This window comes from Pelecanus crispus, chromosome 18 (genome assembly GCF_030463565.1).
Source record: "Pelecanus crispus isolate bPelCri1 chromosome 18, bPelCri1.pri, whole genome shotgun sequence".
NCBI lineage: Eukaryota > Metazoa > Chordata > Aves > Pelecaniformes > Pelecanidae > Pelecanus > Pelecanus crispus.
Window position 1 is genome coordinate 3,182,324 of NC_134660.1, and position 20,618 is coordinate 3,202,941.

The 20,618-nt window shown below is 61.8% G+C and overlaps 1 protein-coding gene across 1 annotated transcript; it reads right to left on the minus strand.

The window, feature by feature from the left end:
• Positions 1-2,781: 2,781 nt before the first annotated feature.
• On the minus strand, positions 2,782-18,758 carry ZNF385C (zinc finger protein 385C). The gene is made up of 8 exons (XM_075723023.1): positions 18,749-18,758; positions 14,770-14,912; positions 9,488-9,598; positions 7,066-7,237; positions 5,922-6,251; positions 4,118-4,305; positions 3,778-3,891; positions 2,782-3,006 (listed from the first exon to the last, which is right to left on the minus strand). The coding sequence occupies exons 1-8, from the start codon at positions 18,756-18,758 to the stop codon at positions 2,782-2,784; spliced, it is 1,293 nt and encodes a 430-aa protein (XP_075579138.1).
• Positions 18,759-20,618: the final 1,860 nt, after the last annotated feature.

Consider the following 20,618-nt stretch of genomic DNA (forward strand, 5'->3'; position numbering starts at 1 on the left):
TAAATGCTTTGGATAGCACGGGAGCAGGGAGGGTTTCTGGAGGCAGGGGAATGCGATAGAGGGAGCACGTTCTTACGCAGCTTGTTGCAGTATTATTGTTATCAGAAGGAATGGCTTTCAAGGGGTTAAAGTGCCAAGTGTAGGAGTGTATTAGGACTCCACTGGTGGAGGGGTGACAGGAGCAGCCACTGCTGGCTCCAGCACAGGCTTTTTCGAACAAAATGCAGGGGAACAACCCACCAGTGCCAAGCGGCTCCTGCAGGCTGGAGCACGGCCAGAGCTGGCTGCTCCCGGCTCCCCATGCTCCTGAGGCTGGTTGGGCACGTTGCAGGAGGGGACAGGAGGGGACACGCTGCCCTTCTCTGCTGTGGCCAGGGCTGGGAGTGACCGGCGAGGCGGCCTGGGGAAGAGCACAGTGAGATGAGCAGGGGGAAGGCTGGAGCCAGGCTGACCACGGGCTGCTCGGCACTGCGATGCTGTCGGAGCGGTCTCCCTCCTGCCGCCCACGGGCGCCAGCCAGCGCAGGCTCCAGTCCTGCAGGATGCGGGGGCCAGGCTGCACGCGTCCCCTGGGCTGTGGGACCATCTCCCTCTCCCTGTCAAAGCCATTGCTGCTGGGAGCCTTCCTTCCCTCAGCTGCTCTCCGAGCCACAGCTCCCACCACCACTCTAAGACCTTTCGGTTGTCTCTACCCCCAGCCTTCCATACAAGCTCACTCTTCTCCTGGTGCCCTCTCTCCACTTTGCTCCCTCCCTGGGGCGGAGGGGAGATGCCCTGAGCAGATGCATCTGTACCCGGGTTCTCCCTCGCACTCCTGTCCTCTGCGGCAGGAGTGCAGCAGCGGCACTGCGGGTCAGCGCTGCCCACGGTGCGAGAAACGGGCCCTCCAGACGCAGGCATATGGCTCCGTGCCACCCTGCTCCCTCTGTGCGGGCTTCCTGCCCTTGCCCAAGGCTCCAGCTCTTTCCGCCAGCTCTGGGAAGCAGAAGCATTTCATCCGCCTGAGTAACCCGTTGGCTGGTTCCGATTCACCTCCCGTTGCCAGGACCCCGCCCTGAGCATTGGTGGATTGCACTGGGCAAAATCCTCCTGAAATCCGGGTGTTGCTTATGGCCAAGGCGTCAGATATGTGTGCTTGTGCGTGTGGATTCCCAGGTGCACAAACCAACCTGCCTCTTTCCGAGGGCTGGGAGGGAACGTGGCCCACAGCAGAGGTCTCTGAGCCAGCACCCTGGGCCAGGGGATGAGAAGGGAATCGTCTGCACAAAGCTAAGTGTTGTGTTGCTCTTTTTTCCGCTTCGACCACCGCTCCTGGCTGTACGGACAGCATGAGCACCAAAGTAAAATGCAGACAGCAAATGCGGCGGGCGAGCTGCTCCCCCTGGATTGCATAGATCGGGGTGGGTTGTCACTCCAGCGTAAGGTCCATTTGGGTTGCAACTTTCCTGCATATTTCTATTTACAGCAGCGCGCTGGGAACCCGGAGCGCCGTGGTTACAGTTTTCAGACCAGGTCATCGCTGGGCTTTCTGAGCACAGTGAAAAGCAGAGCTACGGCTTCAGGGTCCCTCCGGAGCCCGGCTTTCCGCAGGCTATGATGGGAGCATCACAGGGAGAGCACCGGGCGTAGGCTGTGGGTGCTGCCTGCTCCTTCGTAGCTGATTGTCCGGGCTGCCGGGGATGCCTTTGTTTTTGGGAGTCATGCGTAACTCCCTGGAAGCTCCTAACGGGGATGGGGTTGGACAGCCAGGCACGGCAGCTGGCTGGCAGGTGAGCAACAGCATTGCCTTTCACTGGAGAACCGAAAGTGCTTTAGGGACATTCACTCAGCCTCACAGCATCTCCCGGGAGGTAGGGGCAGGGCTGTCCCCCGCGGGTGGGACAGAGGCAAACAGTGGGTGCCGAGCCGAGTCACCTCCTCGGGGAGCCCGCACCGGTCGGCCCGGCTTGCCCGACCTCGCTGGGCTGGAACAGAGCCCGTCTCCAGCCACATGCCCAAGTTGTGTGCTTCTCGGGGGCCAGGGCAGGGGCAGTGTGCTTTCGGAGGGAGGAGGCACCGGCCCTGGGCTTCGGCTATTGCTCTCAGAGTGAAGATACAGTCAGTGTGGCCGGTGCCCGCCGCAGCGGGGGCTCTTTGGCTGGTGGGATGTAGGGGGTTGTGGGGCGTAGGGGGCTGGTGGGCAGCACGGAAACCCCCAGCCAGCACGGGCAAGCGCGGGGCTGGCGAGGGCACAGCCAGCCTGGCCCGAGAGGGGAACCGCCAACTTTCTGCTTGTGCTGGGGTCGCTTCTCCCAGTACGAGAGGCTGAGACTCCCCTCGCAGTTCCCTTCCCACTGGGCTGGCAGGGACCGGCTGGCCAGAGGGATGCTCCTTCCCCAAGGACCAGCCAGCTCCTCTTCTTCCAGTCCCATCACCTGGGAGGGTGATGAACGAGAAACCAGCAGGCCAAGGACAAGGCAGCCCCTGCCCACGAGACACAAGAGGGTCCTAGTGACTCGGGCGCCGTCCTCTCCCCTGCACCGCGCAGCCGTGTGATGGGCTTCTCTGCCGAGCACAGGGCCGGCACGGGCAGGGGGAGTGGCGGGGGCTGGCCGGGCTCTGCTGGGGTATCTTGCTCCAGAAGGAGCCTGCTCGAAGCAAAGGAGAAGCCGGGGTTGACGTCTACAACTATGGTTTCCCACCAGCCAGAAGAGCAGCCTGCCCAGGAGCGTCGCCCCACACCGTGCAGCCCCCGTGGCACAGCCCGGTCCGCAGCGGACGGACCCTCGGCGGGCGAGCAGCTCTAGTAGGGCGCAAAGACGATGGGGCCTGGCGTGGCGCGGACGTGGGCTGGCGGCGTTCGGAAAAGGGCTGGTCCGAGGATCGGGGCTTGGAAGAGGGTGGTGGCAGCGGCTGGTCTCAGGGCGAGGGGGCCGGGCATGGCGCAGACGGTGGCCGCGGTGAGCGGGCTCGGCAGGAAGCGGGTCGCCAGGGTTTTGGTGAGGTGCTTCTGCAAAGCCAGCTTGGACTGCAGGGAGGGAGGAGGAGGAGACACCGTGAGGCACCCGGCTGCGGGAGAGCCCCCAGCCCCAGCTCCCTGGGCCAGACGGGCAGCCCCGCGTCAGCCCCTGCCCACGTTCGCTTCCAGCCGAGCTCTCAGCACGTCTCCGCAGGAAACGCGGCCCCTGGCCCCGACCCAACACGTGCTCCATCCCACAGCCCCTCTCCCGCGGCGGCTCCGGGTCAGAGCACGCAGGGATGCGCCAGTCGTGACGACCTTCCCAGGGAGGTCCTCAGCCCCGTCACGCCAACCCAGAGACCTGCCCCGCCTTTTGCAATGGCTGGGCCGTTCCCTGCATCAGTGCTTTCCTCTGGTGCCCTGGGATGACATTTGTGGCCAAACTCTCTGCTAAACTAGACAGGGAGGCTCGCGTCTCTGCAAACAAAATGCTTCGGCTTGGTTTAACTGAGCCATGCCAGCCCCAAGCACCCAACCATCACAGCTCTGCCATTCAGAAATCGCAAAACAGGTGGAAGAATCACCAATGCTGCCGTTGTGAATGCCGCTGCCAGAGGACTCACAAGTTATTCCCGTGCTTTCCTTCCCATGAATAAAGACGCGAAACTCCTCCTCACCACTACAGCCTGCCCTCCCCGAGGGGAGCAGGTTAGATGCAATCATGGAAACCGAGGCTTTAAGAAAAGCAGCCCTTGTGTCTCTTATTGCAAGAGATGGCTACCACAGCAAATGATGTTTCGGAGAGGAAACCAGGTGGGTAATTTGCAGGGAGACAGATACCTTGAGAATACTCACTGCGAGGGCAGCGTTCTTCTGCAGCTTGTTATAGGGGCTGTACTTGGGCTTGGGCGGCTTCCCCGCCAGCCTGTCTTTGTGCCTCCGGCTGCTCATGTGCTGGGAGAGGAAAACAGCCGGATCACCCGGAGCCAGGACAGCGAGGGCAGACCCACGGCACCGCGCGGCTCAGGGCCGTGGGGGACGCCCATCACCTTCTCACAGGGAACCATCAGGTACCCACCCCCCGCAAGCCCCCGGTGCCTGTGCAGAGGGGTCTGCACGCCCGCGCCCGGTGCCGCTGCGTTCCCAGGGGAAAGGTACGCACCAGGCCTGGCATCGTCACCTGTTTGAGCTGGGTCTCCGAGTTCACGTAGATCTCGCACACTTGGCAGTGAAACGCCTTGTTCTGGATGTTGATGCTGCCCTTGTTGCCGATCCGCTTGGACTTGTGCCCTGCCCGGGAGAGGAGCTTGCCTCGGCCTCGCCGCATCTGGGTGCTGTGACCTTCCAGCATCGACTTGTGCTTGGCGCCTGGGCGGCACAGGGGACACGCTCAGCAAACGCCGACTTTGCAAACAAACCCAGCGCCGTGCCGAGCGCCGCAGCAGCAGCGGGAAGGATGCCCTCCAAGCAACCTGCCCGACAGCGCTGTGCGTCCTCCCTCCCGTGGCACCCCCGTCCCCCCACCAACCTGTGCCGGCAGCACGCGGGGACAGGGAGCTGCCTGCGAGTCCGGACTTTTACCGGGGACGTGGCAGCCCATTCCCCAACCCTGCCAAGCTCCTGTGGCCAGCTGCACTTCGCAGGCAGAGCAGAAATGCTCTGCTTCCCAAAGACGCCCCCCCCCCTCTCTCCATGTGCCAGACCTTGGGAGAAACTGCTATTTTAAGCACGTGCTGGAGCCTGCCGCCTGTCCCCGGGCGTTAGCACAGTCTGCAGAGCTGGGCACGCGTCGCCCGCCGTGCTGCAGCGTCTGAGCCGTGCCCAAGGTCAGAGGGGATCCGGCTGCAGAGCCAGGAATAGCTCAGCGGGGTTACAGGAGGCGGGGAAGGAGGAACCCAAAATCCCCGCACACCTGGGGACAGGGCGCTCTGTCCTGCCCCTGCCAGCGCTGGGATGGCGGGGTGGGGGTGGGCAAGTAATTTAAGCCACCACTAATTCATTCTATTTTTTAAGGCGTTAAGCAAGGAGCCCGAGTCCGTGTGACAGCCACGGAGGAACGCGAGCCTGCAAACATTTTGTTTGTTTGTTCTTTTTCCCCAAATCAGCCCCTAAATTTGTAACTGGAGCTGACAAAAGCAAAAGGACACATTTGCAGCTCAGCCGCAGCGGTGGCCTGAGCCGACCCCTGTGCCCGGCTGCTGCTGCCGCCCCAGCAGGCAGCTGGGGCTGGGGGAACTGGTTCCCAGTTCTTCTCTGAGGGAGAGAAAGCCCTTCCCTTTAAAACCGGGGTGCCCGTCCTTGTTTAGCACCCTACAGAGAAAGGGGCGAGCCGGGAGCTGGCGCCGCGGGGCCCGCAGACCCCGCCGGGGATCCCCTGCACCGCGGCTGCCGCCGCCCCGGGGGGGTCCGGCTGCTGCCCCGGGGGGGTCCGGCCGCTGCCCCGGGGGGGTCCGGCCGCCCCTCGCCAGCCCCAGACGCCTGCCTGCCCCGAGGGGCTGCCCTGCGCAGCCGCTGAGCCCTCGCTTGCTGCTGGGCTCCGAAGCTCCTTAGATTCCCGAGGGACTTCTCAAAACAACCGCGAGCCCAAACCACCAAGCTGCTTTTGGAAGGATTATCCCGGGTCTGAAAGAGGCACCGGGACTCAGGTTGCTATCAGCTTAAAGCCAAGCTGCAATGGAATATAAAGTAGCCTCCAATCCCTTGATTAAATGTGTCTGAAAATGTCTTTAATTAAGAGACGTGAACAATAAGAGAGCATTTACTTGCTAAAATTCACTCCATAAGCTGCAGCACAGGTAAAACACCGCCGCTTATCTTTGCAAGACACCTTAATTAATCCTTTTTAATTAAAGCAACGTTCATTAATGCTCGCCGTTTCCCTGCAAGGCTGCTTGGTGATGGGGCATGGCGGGGCTTTGCACGGAGCCCGGGACGGAGCTGCGAGGGGCCCGTCCCCCCGCTCCCGGCGCGGGCGATGCCCTTACCGGTGTTGTGAGCCTCCAGCTGGGAGAGGGAGTTGACGGTCACTTTGCAGGTGGGACAGTACAGGTGCTGTTTGCTCTTCTTCCCCTCCTTCTCGCTCTCGGGGGCCGAGCTGACGCTGCTGCCCGACTCGGCCGCCTGCGCCTCGGCTGCCTGCGCGGCCAAGGAGGCCATGCTGGCGGCGTCCGAGGTGCCCTCCGACAGCTCCGAGGCCGGCGGGGAGCCCAGCGGGGCGACGCTGCCCGGCAGCTCCGCAGGCGACTCCTCGGCGCTGGGCGTCAGCCCCAGGCTGCTGCACTCACCCTCCGGCTCCCGCAGGCCGTTGGCTTGAGCTGGCGGGAGGGAAAAGAAAGGGGGGGGGGAAAGAAAGAAATGGGCAGAAAGGGAAAGTTCTCTGTGCTTGGACGGGTTTTCTGTATTTCGGAGAGCAGCCCTGTCCTCCCTGAGAGCATCTCAGGCACTGTCTGCTCACGTTCATCCCTGCTGAGGATGGCTCTTCCCCAGGTCTCTCCCATTCCTGCTTTTTTCTGTGGCTCGTGGCAGCCGGGCTCAGCACAAAAGCCCGGGGGAGCTCCGGCGCTGCCTCGGCTCCGGGGGGATCTGGCTCCTACGAGCCCTGTCCCTGCGGCGGGGCAGAGCCCCGGGCCTGTGCGAGCCTTCATCAGGGCACGGGCAGCGAACGCCTCCTCTCCTGCAGCCGTTCAAAACATCTCCCAGAGGCACCAAATCGGGGAGAAACACCCGTTTCCCCTGGCAGCTGCAGGGACGCACAGGAGCCAGGTTCCCCCAGGGACGTGAGCTGCCCAGGCTCCTGGGCTGGATTTCCACCCCTTCCCCGTGACGCTGCCCCAGCCCCGCACACCGGGGATGCCAGCGGAGCACAAAAGCTCATTTATTAACGCTGGCCACGGCGTTTATGCCGCACTAATCGCAGCCCTCCTCAGCCCGAGCAGCAGCGGACCGCGGCGGGATGCTCAGACACGAGGATGCCATGGGTCGGGATTTCATCGGGCTCTTCAGGATGCTGCAGCCGCGGCAGGGCTGCGAACGCAAATGCCGCTGCGCTCCCAGGAACCGGCCAGGTCGCTCACACCGCTGCCACGGGCTGCCGGCACGGGACCCTCCCGCGCGCCCCTGCCCGCGTACCTGTGCTGCCGGGCTCCCCGCTGCCCTCGGGGCTGGGGGTGAAGTCGGCTGTGCCGTCCCGGCCGGCGGCCACCGCCGCAGCCCCCGCCGCCTTCTGCTTGTTCTTCATGGCCTCGATGGCTTTCAGCCTCCGCGCGTGCTTGTGGCCCTTGTAGTGGGCTTCTGCCTGGTTCTGGGGAGGGAGAGACGGGGACGGCCGCGTTGGTGCGGTGGCCGGACAGACAGAAGGACACAGGGAGGACGGGTGAAGGGGTCAGCCCTGGGCCGCGGCTGCTCGGACACGTTTCCAGCACAGCCACCTCCCCTGGTGACATTCATCCCCAGGGCCACCTTGGAGGTGGTATTTTTGGCTGGGGGTAGCGCAAAGCCGCTTTCCTCCTCCCACCAGATTGCTCCGCGCACAAATGTATTCAGGCTGAGGTATCGCTTTGCTAAGACATCACCGCATTGCACAGCCGAGATAAGGACCCTGCTCTGATTAAATGCATCAAGTCACTTTTAAAAGCAGCTTTCAGGCAAAATTCATGACTTCAGAAATGTACAATGAATTGCTAGCTGTAAAAATAAAATAAAAAAGTACGTTGGTGGGAAGGACACGTCTCCCATTGTAACCTAATGGGTGTCTAACATGCAATTTACATTCACGGCCTCCTTTCTCCCAGCAAAAGCTGAATAATGAAGTGCGCGTTGATGGGTTCATGCCTGCACCGAACTGATAAAAACATACACAAAAGAAAATCACCCGAACATTTGTGTACTCTGCAGGCGGGGACAATGCCACATTGTCCCCCAAAACAACTACAGTTTAGCAATTTATGGAAACTAAATCTAATGTGAATTAAGACACTGCACCGCTCAGCAGCATGGATTAATTTGTGCGGCGTTTTTAGGGGCCAGCCGAGGCTTCCCGCACTCGGTAGGAAGAAGCATCCCTTCCCTCCCCCCGCGGCTTTCCGAGGGCTGGGAACCGTGTCCGGGGCTGCGCAGCGACGGCCGGGTACGTGGGAAAGGGAAAGGCTCACCCGAGCGCGGGGTCTCATTAGCAAATCCAATGAGCTTCCCCCAGATAACGGGGTTGGGACGGGGCTGGGCTGCAGCCTAAGTAGGTCAGCCGGCACCGCTGCCGCTCTGCGCGGAAACATGGGTGGCGTGCGAGGGTCCGCGACCTCGGGGGGGGACACGGGCAGGGACGGGCAGAGGAGGGGCGAGCGGCGGCGCGCAGTGAGACCGACTCTCCCGGCACCGCTCTTCCAGCCGGGATGCAGCTTGGAACGGGAAAGCGGTGCTTTTCCCCGAGCCGCTTGGTTGCGGAGCGGAATAATTAAGCCCAGAAATGCTGACTTTTGCTGGCAGAGCAGCACCCAGCCCCGGGCTCTGCTGATGCAGCTCAGCCAGACTGGGACGTCACCTGCACAGGAGGCAGAGCCAGCCTGGCCAGGGCGCAGCGCCCGGGCCCCCGGGGGAGGCGAGAGCAGCTCCCGGCAGCTCGCGCTGCCAGACACCAAGCGCGCAGGCAGCTCCGGCGGATGAGACTTCTCTCGGCGCCGTCCTCCCATGGGTACGGGGGCTCAGCGCTGCCTCGCTCCCCCAGGAAGGGACGGCGGAGGCCAGGGGATGCTGCCAGGCTGGCAGCTCTAGAGGTAACGCGTGTGCCCGGGCTGGGCTCCGCACCGGAGGCTCCTGCCTCCACCTCTGCCCCGCACGCCGTGCGGCAGCGGCACAGAGGAGCGGATGGACTTGTGCCGGCGCGAGCGGGGCCAGCCCAGGCCAAGGGCTCCGAGCTGCCGCCCGTGCGGAGGAGGCTTCTGGCCGCTGCACTCCCAGCCCCGCTGCCTGCAAACCCCCGTCCCTCTCCCGCCAGCTTTGAGCGAGAATTCCCTTTCAAACCTTTTTATCAGTTTTCCCTGCAAAAGATCAGCTGTGCGCGATTCATTACTGCGGGGATCAGTGAATGTTTCCTTCCTCCCCTCTACAAGGCGGTTGATTTACTTAGAATAAAAGGCTGGAGTAAAAAAAATACATCTGCCACCCCAGAGCTCTGGGAAGCCAAGGCGGGGAAGATTATATTCAGCTCCCAAGGACCAGATATGAATTGCAGGGGCTGATAAAGCAGCTTAAGTGCAAACACCGAGACCAAGGCAGCAGGGAACAGACCCCGACAAAACGACGCGGAGCAGAAAAAGCCAGCATGGCAAATGGAGGACACGGCAGCCTCGGGAGCGCCTGGGTCCGCGAGCAGGGAGATGTCAGTGGAAACATCAGCCGGGGCGAGGGAGGGCAGAGCTCCGAGGAGCTGCCGCCTGCGCGATGGGCGCCCGCGCCGTGCCCCACCGTGGGATGCTGCTGCTCAGCCGCAGGCGCTGGCGCCGGCCCCACTCACCCCACTCGCCCACCCGGCCCTGCGCTCGCCAGCCCCGCTTACCGCAGAGTTGAAGCGCAGATGGCAGATGTTGCAGGAGATGAACTGCTTCTTCTTGAGCGGGGCGGGCACGCCGAAGGTGTGGCTGATCACCGCCTTCTGCACCGGGTCCATCTGGAAGGGAAGGGAAGGCAGAAGGCGGCTGGGTGCCACGCCGTGACGGCCGCCCTGGCGCGGCACCGTGCCCCAGCGATCCCCCTGCGCTCGCCGCGCTCGCCGCTGCAAACGCCGGCAGAGCTTGTGCGTGGTGTCTGGAAGGAGCGAGTGTCTGGGGCGGCAGAGGAGCCCCGTCTGCCACAGAGGCACCCCCGGCATGGGGCAACGCGTGCTGCATCGACGCCTGTTCTTGTCCTTTTTCAAGCATCCCTGAAAAAACCAAACCTGCAGGCTCCAAACGCCTGCTGTGGTCCCACAGTGGGGACAAGGCTGCTGCAGGGCACAGACCGTGGACCTTGTCCTCCCCAGCCCCGCCGTGCTCCCCTGCATGTCCCCCTGTCCCCTCGCCCCCCACCACAGACACCGGTGTCATCGGTGGCAAATTATCGGTTTCTCCTGGAGCTCCCAGTTGCTGCCCTCAACCTCCCAATCACAGAATCGTTTAGGTTGGAAAAGACCTTTAAGATCATCAAGTCCAACCGTTGACCAAGCACTGCCAAGTCCACCTCTAAACCATGTCCCTAAGCACCACATCTACACGTCTTTTAAATACCTCCAGGGATGGGGACTCAACCACTCAACCAATGCCAGGGCAGCATTTCGAGACACTTAGCAGGAGCAGAAACCACCAAAACAGGGAGCAGAGGCGATCAAAACGAGCAACCGGCCATTGATCCTCCACGTGCTCTTCATCAGGGAGCTGAAACGTCCCTGTGCAAAGCCGAAGGCGCGAGCGGAGCTACGCGTGCCCGCTGCTTGCCCACGGGACACTGCACAGCCCACGCAGGGGCCGGGGCAGGAGCGACAACGGTGCCCGCAGCCATGGGCGCAGCTTGCCCGAGGCACGGCGCCCGTGCAAAGCCGCTCCGGGCTGCCCCGCTCCCGCTCAGGTGGGCGCTTTGCCTGCTCTAATCGAATTACGAGGCTGACGACTCGCAAGCCTGCGCAGCCCCCGGCGTCTCACCGGGCGCGTGCGTGGAGACAGAAGAGCTCCGGTTATCTGCCACGAGCTGCGCCTTTCCACGAGCCCGTTCACGGCGGGGCAGCGCGCGGGGGCTGCGGGCGAGGCAGATGCGCGCAGGCTGATGACAGCCCTTGGCTCGTCTGTCTCTCCCCAGGGCTCGGCGTCATTCCTCAGCCCAGGCAGCAAACTTGTTCGAAAAGCCATAATTGTTTTAAACAAAATGTATTTATTAAAGAGGGAAAAATAAGAATAACCTCTTTGTTTGAGCGTGGCTATAATCTATAATGCAAGTATTGTTCCCCTACCCTGTGGCACAGGAAGATTATCTTATCTGAGTCCTGCTGTCAGTAGAGCCGTGGGTTTTCAGGCGATCGTATTTCTCTGCAAAGCTATTTCGCTGCTGAGACAGGTGCATCAGTCTTCGAGGCACATGCCTGGACAACAGAGCCATTATCAAGACCCCAAATTCCTTTCCAGGAGTGAGCAGAATGGTAAAAGCAGGTGATTAATGAAGCGCCTGTTTGCTATGAAATTTTACTCACTTATCTGGCATATAAATGAAGAGGCATTCGGGGTTCGGCGGAGACCCGGAGGAAGCTACAGATGGCAAAGATGCTGCTCCACCCCTGACGACAAACATTGCAACGTGCTACAGGCAGCATCCCTGCGCTGCCAGTCTGCGGGCAGAAGCGGGGCCGGCACTTGTTTTCAAGAGAAACGCCCGCCTTTTCCACGCAAAGAAAAGAAAAACAGCTCTAACCTTGACAGCAGCGTCAGCTGCCGGGGCCCGGCTGCGGCTCCCCCCCAGCCCTGCTGACTGCCGCAGGCTCATCTGCCCCGAGCACCGCGGCGGGAGCAGGGCAGGGGGGCGGAGGAGGATGCAGAGGAAAGGGAGACGCTGGCACGAGGATGCAAAAGCAGCCAGGGACCAGCCTGGCATGAACATGAACCTGCCAGCGAAGCCAGCGGCGCCGGGGCCGCGCTTGAGCGTCGACTCCAGGGCGGCAGCGTGGAGCGGCCCCAGCAAAGGGCCCCTCATCCTCCCGGGCGCGATGGCACCAACCTGGGCCGTTACACCCCCCGTGCTTCTGCCAAGCCCCCGTTGCTCGGCCCCGCAGCACGGCGAGGAGCTGTGTCCATCCAAGCGCCCGTGCTGCCTGCGACCGCCCCAGGCAGGCGCAGGAGCCGCGAGCTCCCCGGGGCCGGGCTGGCCGACGCACCCGAAACCTGGCTCCTCGCCGCAGCCTCGCGCATCCCGGCCAAGGCTGGTGCAGCCGGGGACCATCACCGCTCCCGCTGTCCCAAAGCAAACGCAAGCACTGCGTCCTGAAAAGCCTTCAGGCGCCCAGCCCCGTGGGAGCGTGCCCGGGGGCACGCGTGCCGTCCGCGCCGCGTCGGCGGAGGCCGGGCGACCCCTTGCCGCAGCCGCTCGTTGCTCCATCGAGCACGCTTGGCGAGCGTGGCGTTCGCAGCACGCTTTGCTGGAAGCCCAGCCCGGCTCCCCGTGGCATGCAGCACCGAGCAGCTCCGACACTTGGATGCCACCTGAGAGCCCCCGTGCTTCTCTCTGAATGAAAGCACAAACGTACCGGCAACTTCGCCCTAACGTATGCACTCATTGCTATTTCAGATGGGAAAAGGAACCATTACAGACCCCCCAGCTCTCCCCCGGGGGCCGGTGCGGGTCTGTGCCACAGCAGGACGTACCGGTGCCCGCAGCCGGCTGGGTTGAGGCTCTTCCTGGCAGATTCCAGCAGAACCGATCCGACAGCAGAGGTCGGCACCGCGCACTTGGAGAATAAAGATCTCAGCTTTACAGTCAATTCTTATTGACTCACATTACTTTATTTATCCCTGGATGTTCCTACCGATATAAATAGAGATCCCTGCGCTGAGCGCTCGGCCGGCCACTGAGGTCAGAAACGGGAATTCACAGGGATGCAGCATCAGTTCGGATTGCGTTTCCTACTGTGGTTTTGCAAAGCGCTGCCGGCTCCTGGGGATTTGCAACATCCCAAGAACTGGAAAGGGCCTTTCGAGCATGAAACGCGCCTTCCGCGTTGCGTTAGGATTTTTTTCCCCCCTGTTGTTGTTGCTTTAAGTGGCAGGAGAGCTCAGCTTGGAAAGGTTTCGCTCGCTCCAGAGTAAAACATCTGCTGGGTTCATGAGAGCCTTGTGACCTGCTCAAAGTGCAACGTGTTCTGCTAAGCAGTTGCAAACAGCTCCTGCTCTGCAGGGCAATGCCGAATCCTGCACAGCATCACCAGCAACGCTGGGTAAGCAAAGGCAAACCTGATTTCTTTTTATAGCAACTCAGATACGGCAGCGCTCTCAAAAAGTAAAATCCCCTGACTGATGCCCCCTCCCACCCTCCCAGATTACCCCTGAGGCTCAGCTGCCAGGTGGAGTCTCTGACCTGGCCTCACGGTTACTTGGGCAGCAAAACGAGGAGCTGCCAGCCCGGCTCCGGGGCGCAGCGATGCCCGAGCCCTGCATCCTGCGAGGACGGGGACTCCGCTCCGGCTCCCTGCGAAGCCGCCTGCGCGGGCACGACGCTGAGCCCTCGCACCCCCAGCCTCAGCCGCCTCTCCAGCACAAACGCATCCCGAAGGGGTAACTCCCACCCCCGGATGATCAGGCCTGGCTTTGCTCAGCTAACATCACGCGCCGGACTCGGGTCTGAGATCAGAGCAATTAATTCAAGGTGCCCGTACAGCCGGGACAGCCTCCCCCAGCATCTCCATCCCTGTGTCCAACAACCTCCGGGGCAGAGGAGCCCTCACCGAGCACAGAAGCAGCGCAAGTGCTTGCTCCAGCAAGTGCAAGAGATTAATTTTCCACAATTTTTTTTCTTTTTTTTTAAAGCAACACAACTCTGGAGAACACGTGCCAAGGCAGGGGCACGCGGGAGCCAAGCAGAACAAACAACAGGGTCTGGTTCAAGTTAGCTACTGACTCCAGCGACTAAAAAAAGGAGCCCAGACAAAGAGCAGCAACCTTAATAGCATCAAAAAAATCCTCCTCTCCTGTGTTTCTGCTTGTTAGCACAGGGGAGAGACAGGCTAGAGCTGGGATTTCAAAAGAGCTTAAAGGAGTTAGACGTCTGAATCCCATTCAACAGCAACAGGAATCCTGCACTTAATTTCTACGGCCGTCTTTGAAGATCTCAGCGATAATTTGCACTTTCCGAGCACGTTTAATCTCAAAGCCGCTTACAAAAGGCCAGCGAGCGAGCGGGGAGGGAGCTCAGGAAAGTCCCGTTTCCAGGCTCACGAGGGAAAAAAACCAGGCATTTACTGAACCCAGAAACATCCGCCCTGCCTCTGCGGGGGGAGAGGTGGGGAGCAGCCCCGGGTCCCGCTCCCCACCGCCGCTGCCCCTCGGCAGAGCAGAAGCTGCTCCTCAGCGATGCCAGGAGCCGGGTCCCAGGGGAATCCCAGGCAGCTGAAACACCAGGGCAGGCACCCAAAGCAAGGCAAAGGAGGGGCTCCTGGAGCGGATCCCATCCCTCCCATCCGTGAGCGGCACGGGGCGGGTGGACGGAGACCCCAGCCGGGCTGAGATCAGCCTGGGAGAGCAGCACCGAGCAGGGAAAACACCATTTACCGCCCGAGACGCCATCGCATGTCTTTGGCCACAATTTAGATGTGTAACAGAGCCTCTAGAGAGACACGTTTCGCTGCATAACCCAAGCACTCGGTCTGGTGGGTCAAGCTGGGGGACCTTGAGCCCACCCAGGCGATGGGAGAAGCCCCGCAGCCAGCAGGCTCGCCCGACACCCGCAGCCACGCAGCACCAGCCGTGTTCCTTCTATCTTCATACGCCTTCTCTCTCTTTCTTTCCTTTTCTGTCTTTATTTTTCAACTAATGAACTGCTCGCCGGAGCTACTTTATTACTATTAATTCCAGGAGCAAAATCCCATTGATCCTGGTTAAAATGAACCATCTTTTTCATTCTGGTATCTAAGGGCGATGGCTGGGCAGGAACCGCTCCGAGCTAAGGGCAGGGCGGGTGTGTTGCACTAGCATCCAGCAGCCAAAGACCCCGGTAATTAAGCCAGAAATCATCTGGTGGGGTTTGAGGAGTGGTGCCGTGCAGAAGAGGGACTGCTGCGGGGGAAGGAGGGGTCCGGCAGCCGACGTCCACCCGCCCCCGGGGACTCACCGTGTTGAAGTTGGGGAAGAGGTTGAGCGGTGACGTCCCGTTGAGCCTGAAGGTCAGAAAGTGCTTGATGTCCAAGGGGGGATGAAGGGGACGGCCGGGGATAGGCAACGACGCTAAGAGGGGGCTGCTGTGTCCGGAGGGACCTGGGCAGGCAGAGGGGAAAGAGCAGCGTTAGCGTTGGTGGCCCCTGCTCGCAGCGGGGGGGCCACGGCACGTGGGGCCATCTGCCGCGGGCTCCGGACCCTCCTCAGCGAAAGGTCCCAGCCCAGGGCGGCCCTGGGCATCCCTCTGCCTTTCGGGCTCAAAACCAGCACCCCGCTTCAAAGCCAAATGCAGCCGTCTTCGCGTCAGAGCGTTGACACGCGCAGGAGTTCACTTTGAACCCTCCAAAAGGCGTCAAAACCTCCTCTGGGGAAACAGCCCCTTCCCCGGGCTGCGCCCCGGGATCCCACGCGGCCCCGGGCTCTCCCACGCTGGCACCACGAGGGCTCCTCCGTACCGGGGCCGGTGCTTTTTTGGCTGCCAGCAGCAGCCAAAGGAGCACCCTGGCCCCAAGCACCCCTGCGAGCCCCGGGTGGGGGGCAGAGGGCTGAGCAGCCCCCACCGCAGCTTTGCAAAAATGTTGAATTTTGGGTGCCCCTGAGCCCATCCAAGCCACATAAGTGCCCCAGCTCTGCCCCTCCACCAGTATTTTGGGTGGAAACCCGTGGGGACAGGTTCCCCCCCCCCCAAAACCCACCAGCTCCTGCGCTAGAGCTGCCTGCTCCCCGGCCAGGCGCTGCCGCCTGCCTCGCATCGTCCCCTGCAAACTAACCGTGAGCTCCAGCCTGCGATTTAAAAATAGCCTGGAGTTATTAATAATTTTCTGTTTAAAAAGAAAACACCCCTGGGAAGGAAGGAAGGCCAAACAGAGGGGATCTGTCTCCAGCCCACTCCCGGTCCCAGCTCGCCGCCCCGCTCAGCAGCCCGAGGGCAGAGGTTTTCCACTCGGATTCATCCATCCCCCCGCCGGGAAAGCATCCTCTGACCCATGGAGGGCCCGGGCTGGGCTCCTGCACCCACGCACAGCTCTGAGAGCGAGGAGAGGTGAAAAGTCAAAATAAACAAACAGATGAATAAAATACAATAAATAAGAAAAGGTTTCAAAACGTCGTGAGCCAGAAAAGCCCATTCGCATCTCGCACGGCTTCGCACCTTCTCCCTCCTCCAGCCCACCTCGGCAGCCCTGTCCCTCCGCCTGGACCAAGGACAAAGCCAATGTTCCTTTTTCTTTTTTTCTTTTTTTTTTTTAATTTCTGGGTTCTTCTTCACCTCAAAGGCGGTGGTGGCACCGGGCTGCCCGGGTGCAGCATTAGAACGGCAGCAGTGCCTCGCAGGAGGACAAAAGTGGCCAGTGCCCGAGGGGCTCGGGTGGTCCCGCAGCAGAAACACTGACCGGGAGCTGTAATCACCGGTGCCGCTCTGGGACAGCGCCGAGGCACTCGCCCCTCTCCAGCCCCCCTGCACCCCAACACCGGCTGTGCAGGATGAGGACCCCGGTCCGACAGCGGGTGCTGGTGCTGCCCTCCCGCAGCGCTTTGCTTTTTGCTCTCCACCCAGCCCTCCGCCGGCAAAAACCAGGCTGCTGCAGGAGCCGAGATACAAATCTGAAATTCAAAGTTTGAAAGATTTTTCTGAATTTGAGCAGCGAGCGCTCGCCGCGTGGGCCCTGCGGGCGACAACGACCTCTTTCTGGGCGAGCGCACATGGGCGGCTCTTCAGCGGCACCGGAGCCATCCCTGAGTCAGGCCTGACTCCGGGGAAAAATTACATTTTGCTTCATCAGGCGTGCATTGATCGAGTTAATTCCAGAGTCGCCCAGAAGGGAAATCTGTGAAACTGTTTAAAAATAAATAAATAAAATTACAGCAACAGCTATGAGGGAGGGAGCAAAAGCAAGCAGAAATGGGTGAACGATGCATAATTAACCTTCCGAGGCATAAACCAGTATTTCTGCATCAAATAATCTGAGACGGAAGGGCCGGCACCCGGGGAGCCACCCCCGGGAACCCCCCCAGCCCGCACACGCAGCCACGACGCTGCGCGAGAGCAGCAGTTGCAACAAAGGCATTTGGGGCTGGACTGCAAGGGTTTCCACTCGCCTTTGTCGGTACGTTTTGCACTGATTGCACTAGCCTTAAAAACCTCTATTACATTTACCACTGGGAGGAACAAGCGGACGGGTGAACACCTCTGCCCCCACCAACGGTAACCGAATAAAGGGAGTTTGCAGCTCAACCAACGCCACTGCAACCTGGCTGCTGCTGCTGCTGCTGCTGCTGCTGCTGCTGCTGCTGCTGCGTGGCCCCGCGGCCAAGGGATCCGCACCCCGGGGAGAAGCTCCTGTGCCGGGCGGGTGCGCGGCCCGGGGGTGCCGGGTGGGGGACACAGGCTCCTGGGGACGGCCACTGCCTGCAGCACCTGCTGCCCACCGGCACAGTAAGGATGCGATACCCCAAGCTGCTTTGGCACGTCCTTGAGCCCAAATTTGCGGATTACACATATTTCTGGGCTGGGTCTGCAGTCCAGGGGTAAACCAGGCACAGACAGGAGAGAGCGCCCAGAAACCCCAACCGAGACGGGACCCTGCGGAGAGGGCAGGACCTTTCCCTCCCGGTTCTGCCACTGAAGTAAGCAGACCCCCGTGAGCAGGAAAAGGGCTGAAAACCTCCGAGAGCATCATCGTCGTTCAGGCACCCTGCGAGGAGCGGGCACGCGCCTGCAGCCGGCAGAAGGAGGAAACCCAGCGCTTGCCGCGGAAGGGACAAGCTGCAGCGGCGCGGCTCGCTGTCCCTCGGCTACGGAGGGGAGAAAGGACAGCAGTCACGCGGCACGGGGACAAAGGCACCGTCAGCTTCAGTTTGCCTGAACCTCAGATGATCACAAAAGCTCACGCACCACGTGCAGGGAGAGGGCAGACGAGCGGCGCAGCCGCAGCCTCGGCACCAGCGGAGCTCCCCGGCGAGGAACGAGCCGCCCCGGCACGCCGGCGCACGGGGCACCCGCACGATGCTCCTGGGGCACCTTCCCAAGGTTATGGGGCCGCGCCGCTGCGGCTCCTGCCTTACCTTTGCTGCAGGGCAGATTCCAGCAGCAGCTGTGGGCTGTATTTTTGGGTATTAATTAGACACTCAATTAAGGGGATTTGCTTTGGGCAGAGTGGCAGGGCCCCCAGGTCTGTATAGAATGACATGACCTTACCCGAGGTGACGGGCACGGCCAGCGGCAGGGTGGGCTTTGCCGGTGAATGGCATCCCCAGATGCTCGGTCTGCAGCTCCAGAGCGGGGCCGTCCCCCACCACAGCGCTTTGTCAGTCCCCCCTTTCTGGCAGAGGAGCCCCCACCTCTGCAGCGAGCACGGCCGCTCCGGCGCTGCAGCGTCAGCCCCGCGGGTCCTGCCGGGACGGGACGTGCTCAGGGCTCCGGGAAGCGTTCGGAAGGGCTGGCGCAAGGAGGGAAGCGCAGGAGCCCCGTGCTCCCGGCACAGGCACCACGGGCACCGCAGGCGCTGCTCCACGCCCCAGCCAGGCTCTCAGGTTAGCCACGCCGAGGACACGCTCGAGCCCATCTGAAATCCCACATGCCACCCATCCGGAGCCGGGTCGCGGGGGCATCCTCCCTGCCGAGCTGCTGACTTAGTCCCTGAGCGACGGCCAGGTCTGAGCCGCTGCAGCCGGGGGGGGGGGTCCCTTCGCCCCCCCCAGCTCCGCAGGGAGGGTGCGTGACCGTTCTTAACTGAGCATCCAGGCCTGACCGACAGACGCCGAACCACGCTGCGGTGCCGCACATGCCCTGCCTGGGGCGCAGCCTGGAGCCATCAGCTCAGCCGCTTCCCAGCCCTCTGAAGCTCAGCCCAGCTCCCGTCCGCAGGCACGCAACTCTCGGAGAGGTCCCTTGGAATTTAAAGACGTGTTTCAGTGCTTCATGTAACCAAGCCTACCCAGGAGCATGCCTGGCCACCGTCCCCAGCCCGTCCCCTCCACCTCCTCGCTCCGCACAGCAACGACACACGCATCTGCAGCGCGTTTTCTCCCAGGTCCCCAGCGAGGCAGACTGGAGCAACTGTTGTGCTCTAACGCTACGTATGTGCGAACCTCCGAGAAACGCCTTTGAAAGCGGCAGGGACAACGCTGTGGGTTTTCGTACCGACACGAGAATCTGCCGAGGACCCATCTCCGCAGACGCCGGCTGCCTTGCTAGAGCATCTGGCACGGAGTCTGCACAGGACAGATGGAGACGGGAGCTGTTTATTCACACAGAAGCAGCCTGGCTCCCTCCCATTTGGTAGGTGTTTCTCAGCAAATTTTGGTGGTGTCTCAAATTCCTTACCCAGGGTTTTAAAGCTTTTGTCTCTGGCCAAGCATCAGCTGAATTCACTCCAGCTATTTCCAGGAGACTCTCTGGGAACACCTGTGTGCACTCCCCAGTGCCAAAGGGTGTCGGCAGGAGAAGAGGAGCAACGCCCGGTCACAACGCTGGACCACGACCACAGCACCGGAGCAGGCCCAGCACCGCTCGCCATCCAGACCACCCCCAGCGCCTCCAGCTCCGGCTTTAGGAACGTCAGTAATTAGCAGTCGCCCTGCCTCGGACTCCCAGAGCAACCAGACCCAGCAAACCCAACCTGGACCGCAAAGCAGCAGATCTGTTGGCCCTGGAGGCAGCGATGCTGTGGCTGCCCAGGCACGGTGCGTTTGCTCCGTGGCCACAGCAGATCCCGCAGCCCGACCGGCCTTGGCCGAGCGCAGCCCCTCCATCCCACCCAGCTCCAGCGGATCCCAGTGGGAAGGGCGGGCCAAGCCCCCACCCCGGGGGCTGCAGAGCTGCTCTGTGCAACGTGCTCTGGTGCTGACGCCAGTTCCCAGCCTCCCTGGGAACGTGAGGACGGTGCACGTTGCGAGCACCACCCTGCTAAATCCTCCCGTTTCCAGCTTTCGACAGCCGCAGCCGCCGCCTCTACACGCGCAGTTTGGACAGAAAGCCCGCAGCAAAGCCCAGCTTGCGGGACAAGGTCACGCGGAGAACCACAAACCCGAACCGGGGGATGCTTGCGAGCGAGCAGCCTTCACCCAAATACACCTGCCATCAAACCAGTGCCTCCACCTCACGGAGCAGCCGGAAGGACACGGTCTCCGGGCCACCAGCGTCACCTCCCGCTAGCCCTGAAGACAGAAATCCCGGCTTTCCCTGGCTCCACCACAGGAGCAGGGCACAGCGTGCCCGTGGGAGCCTGCGGGACACCACCAGGCACCCCCAAACACCCCGTCCGTACATCCAGCATGGGGGTCTGTGCCCCGGCACCCATTGGGTTGGACAGATGACAAACCACCCCTCGGAGCAACGCGGGGACCCCAGCAGGGCAGGCAGCTGTGCCGGCCAAGTGCTGCTCCCGGGGCCGTGCTCCCACCACCCAGGCTGCTCTCCAGCAGCTGCGGGGGCTCCGCAAGCCAGGGCTGGGGCAGAGGAAGAGGACGGTCCATCCACCACGGGCAGTGGCTGCTCGCTCCGGAGGAAGGGGAGCAGCGAGACCAAGCCCCCCGCCCCAGCCCTTCCATATTGCTGCAGCGCAAGTCCCAGCCAGAGGCAACCGCATGGGACCAACGGGGACCGTCAGCGTTATGGCCATTGGGGTCAAATCCTGCTGGACACGGACCCTGCATCTGCAGGACGGCGTCAACTTACCCAGGGAAGGTGCGGAGCCGGATCCCGCGGGAGGACCCAGTGCTCAGTATTAAACCGACGTGATGCTTCAGGCTGCTGCGTTGGCTTTATTGCAAATGAAAATCAGTCAGAAGGGTCTTCTCACCCCA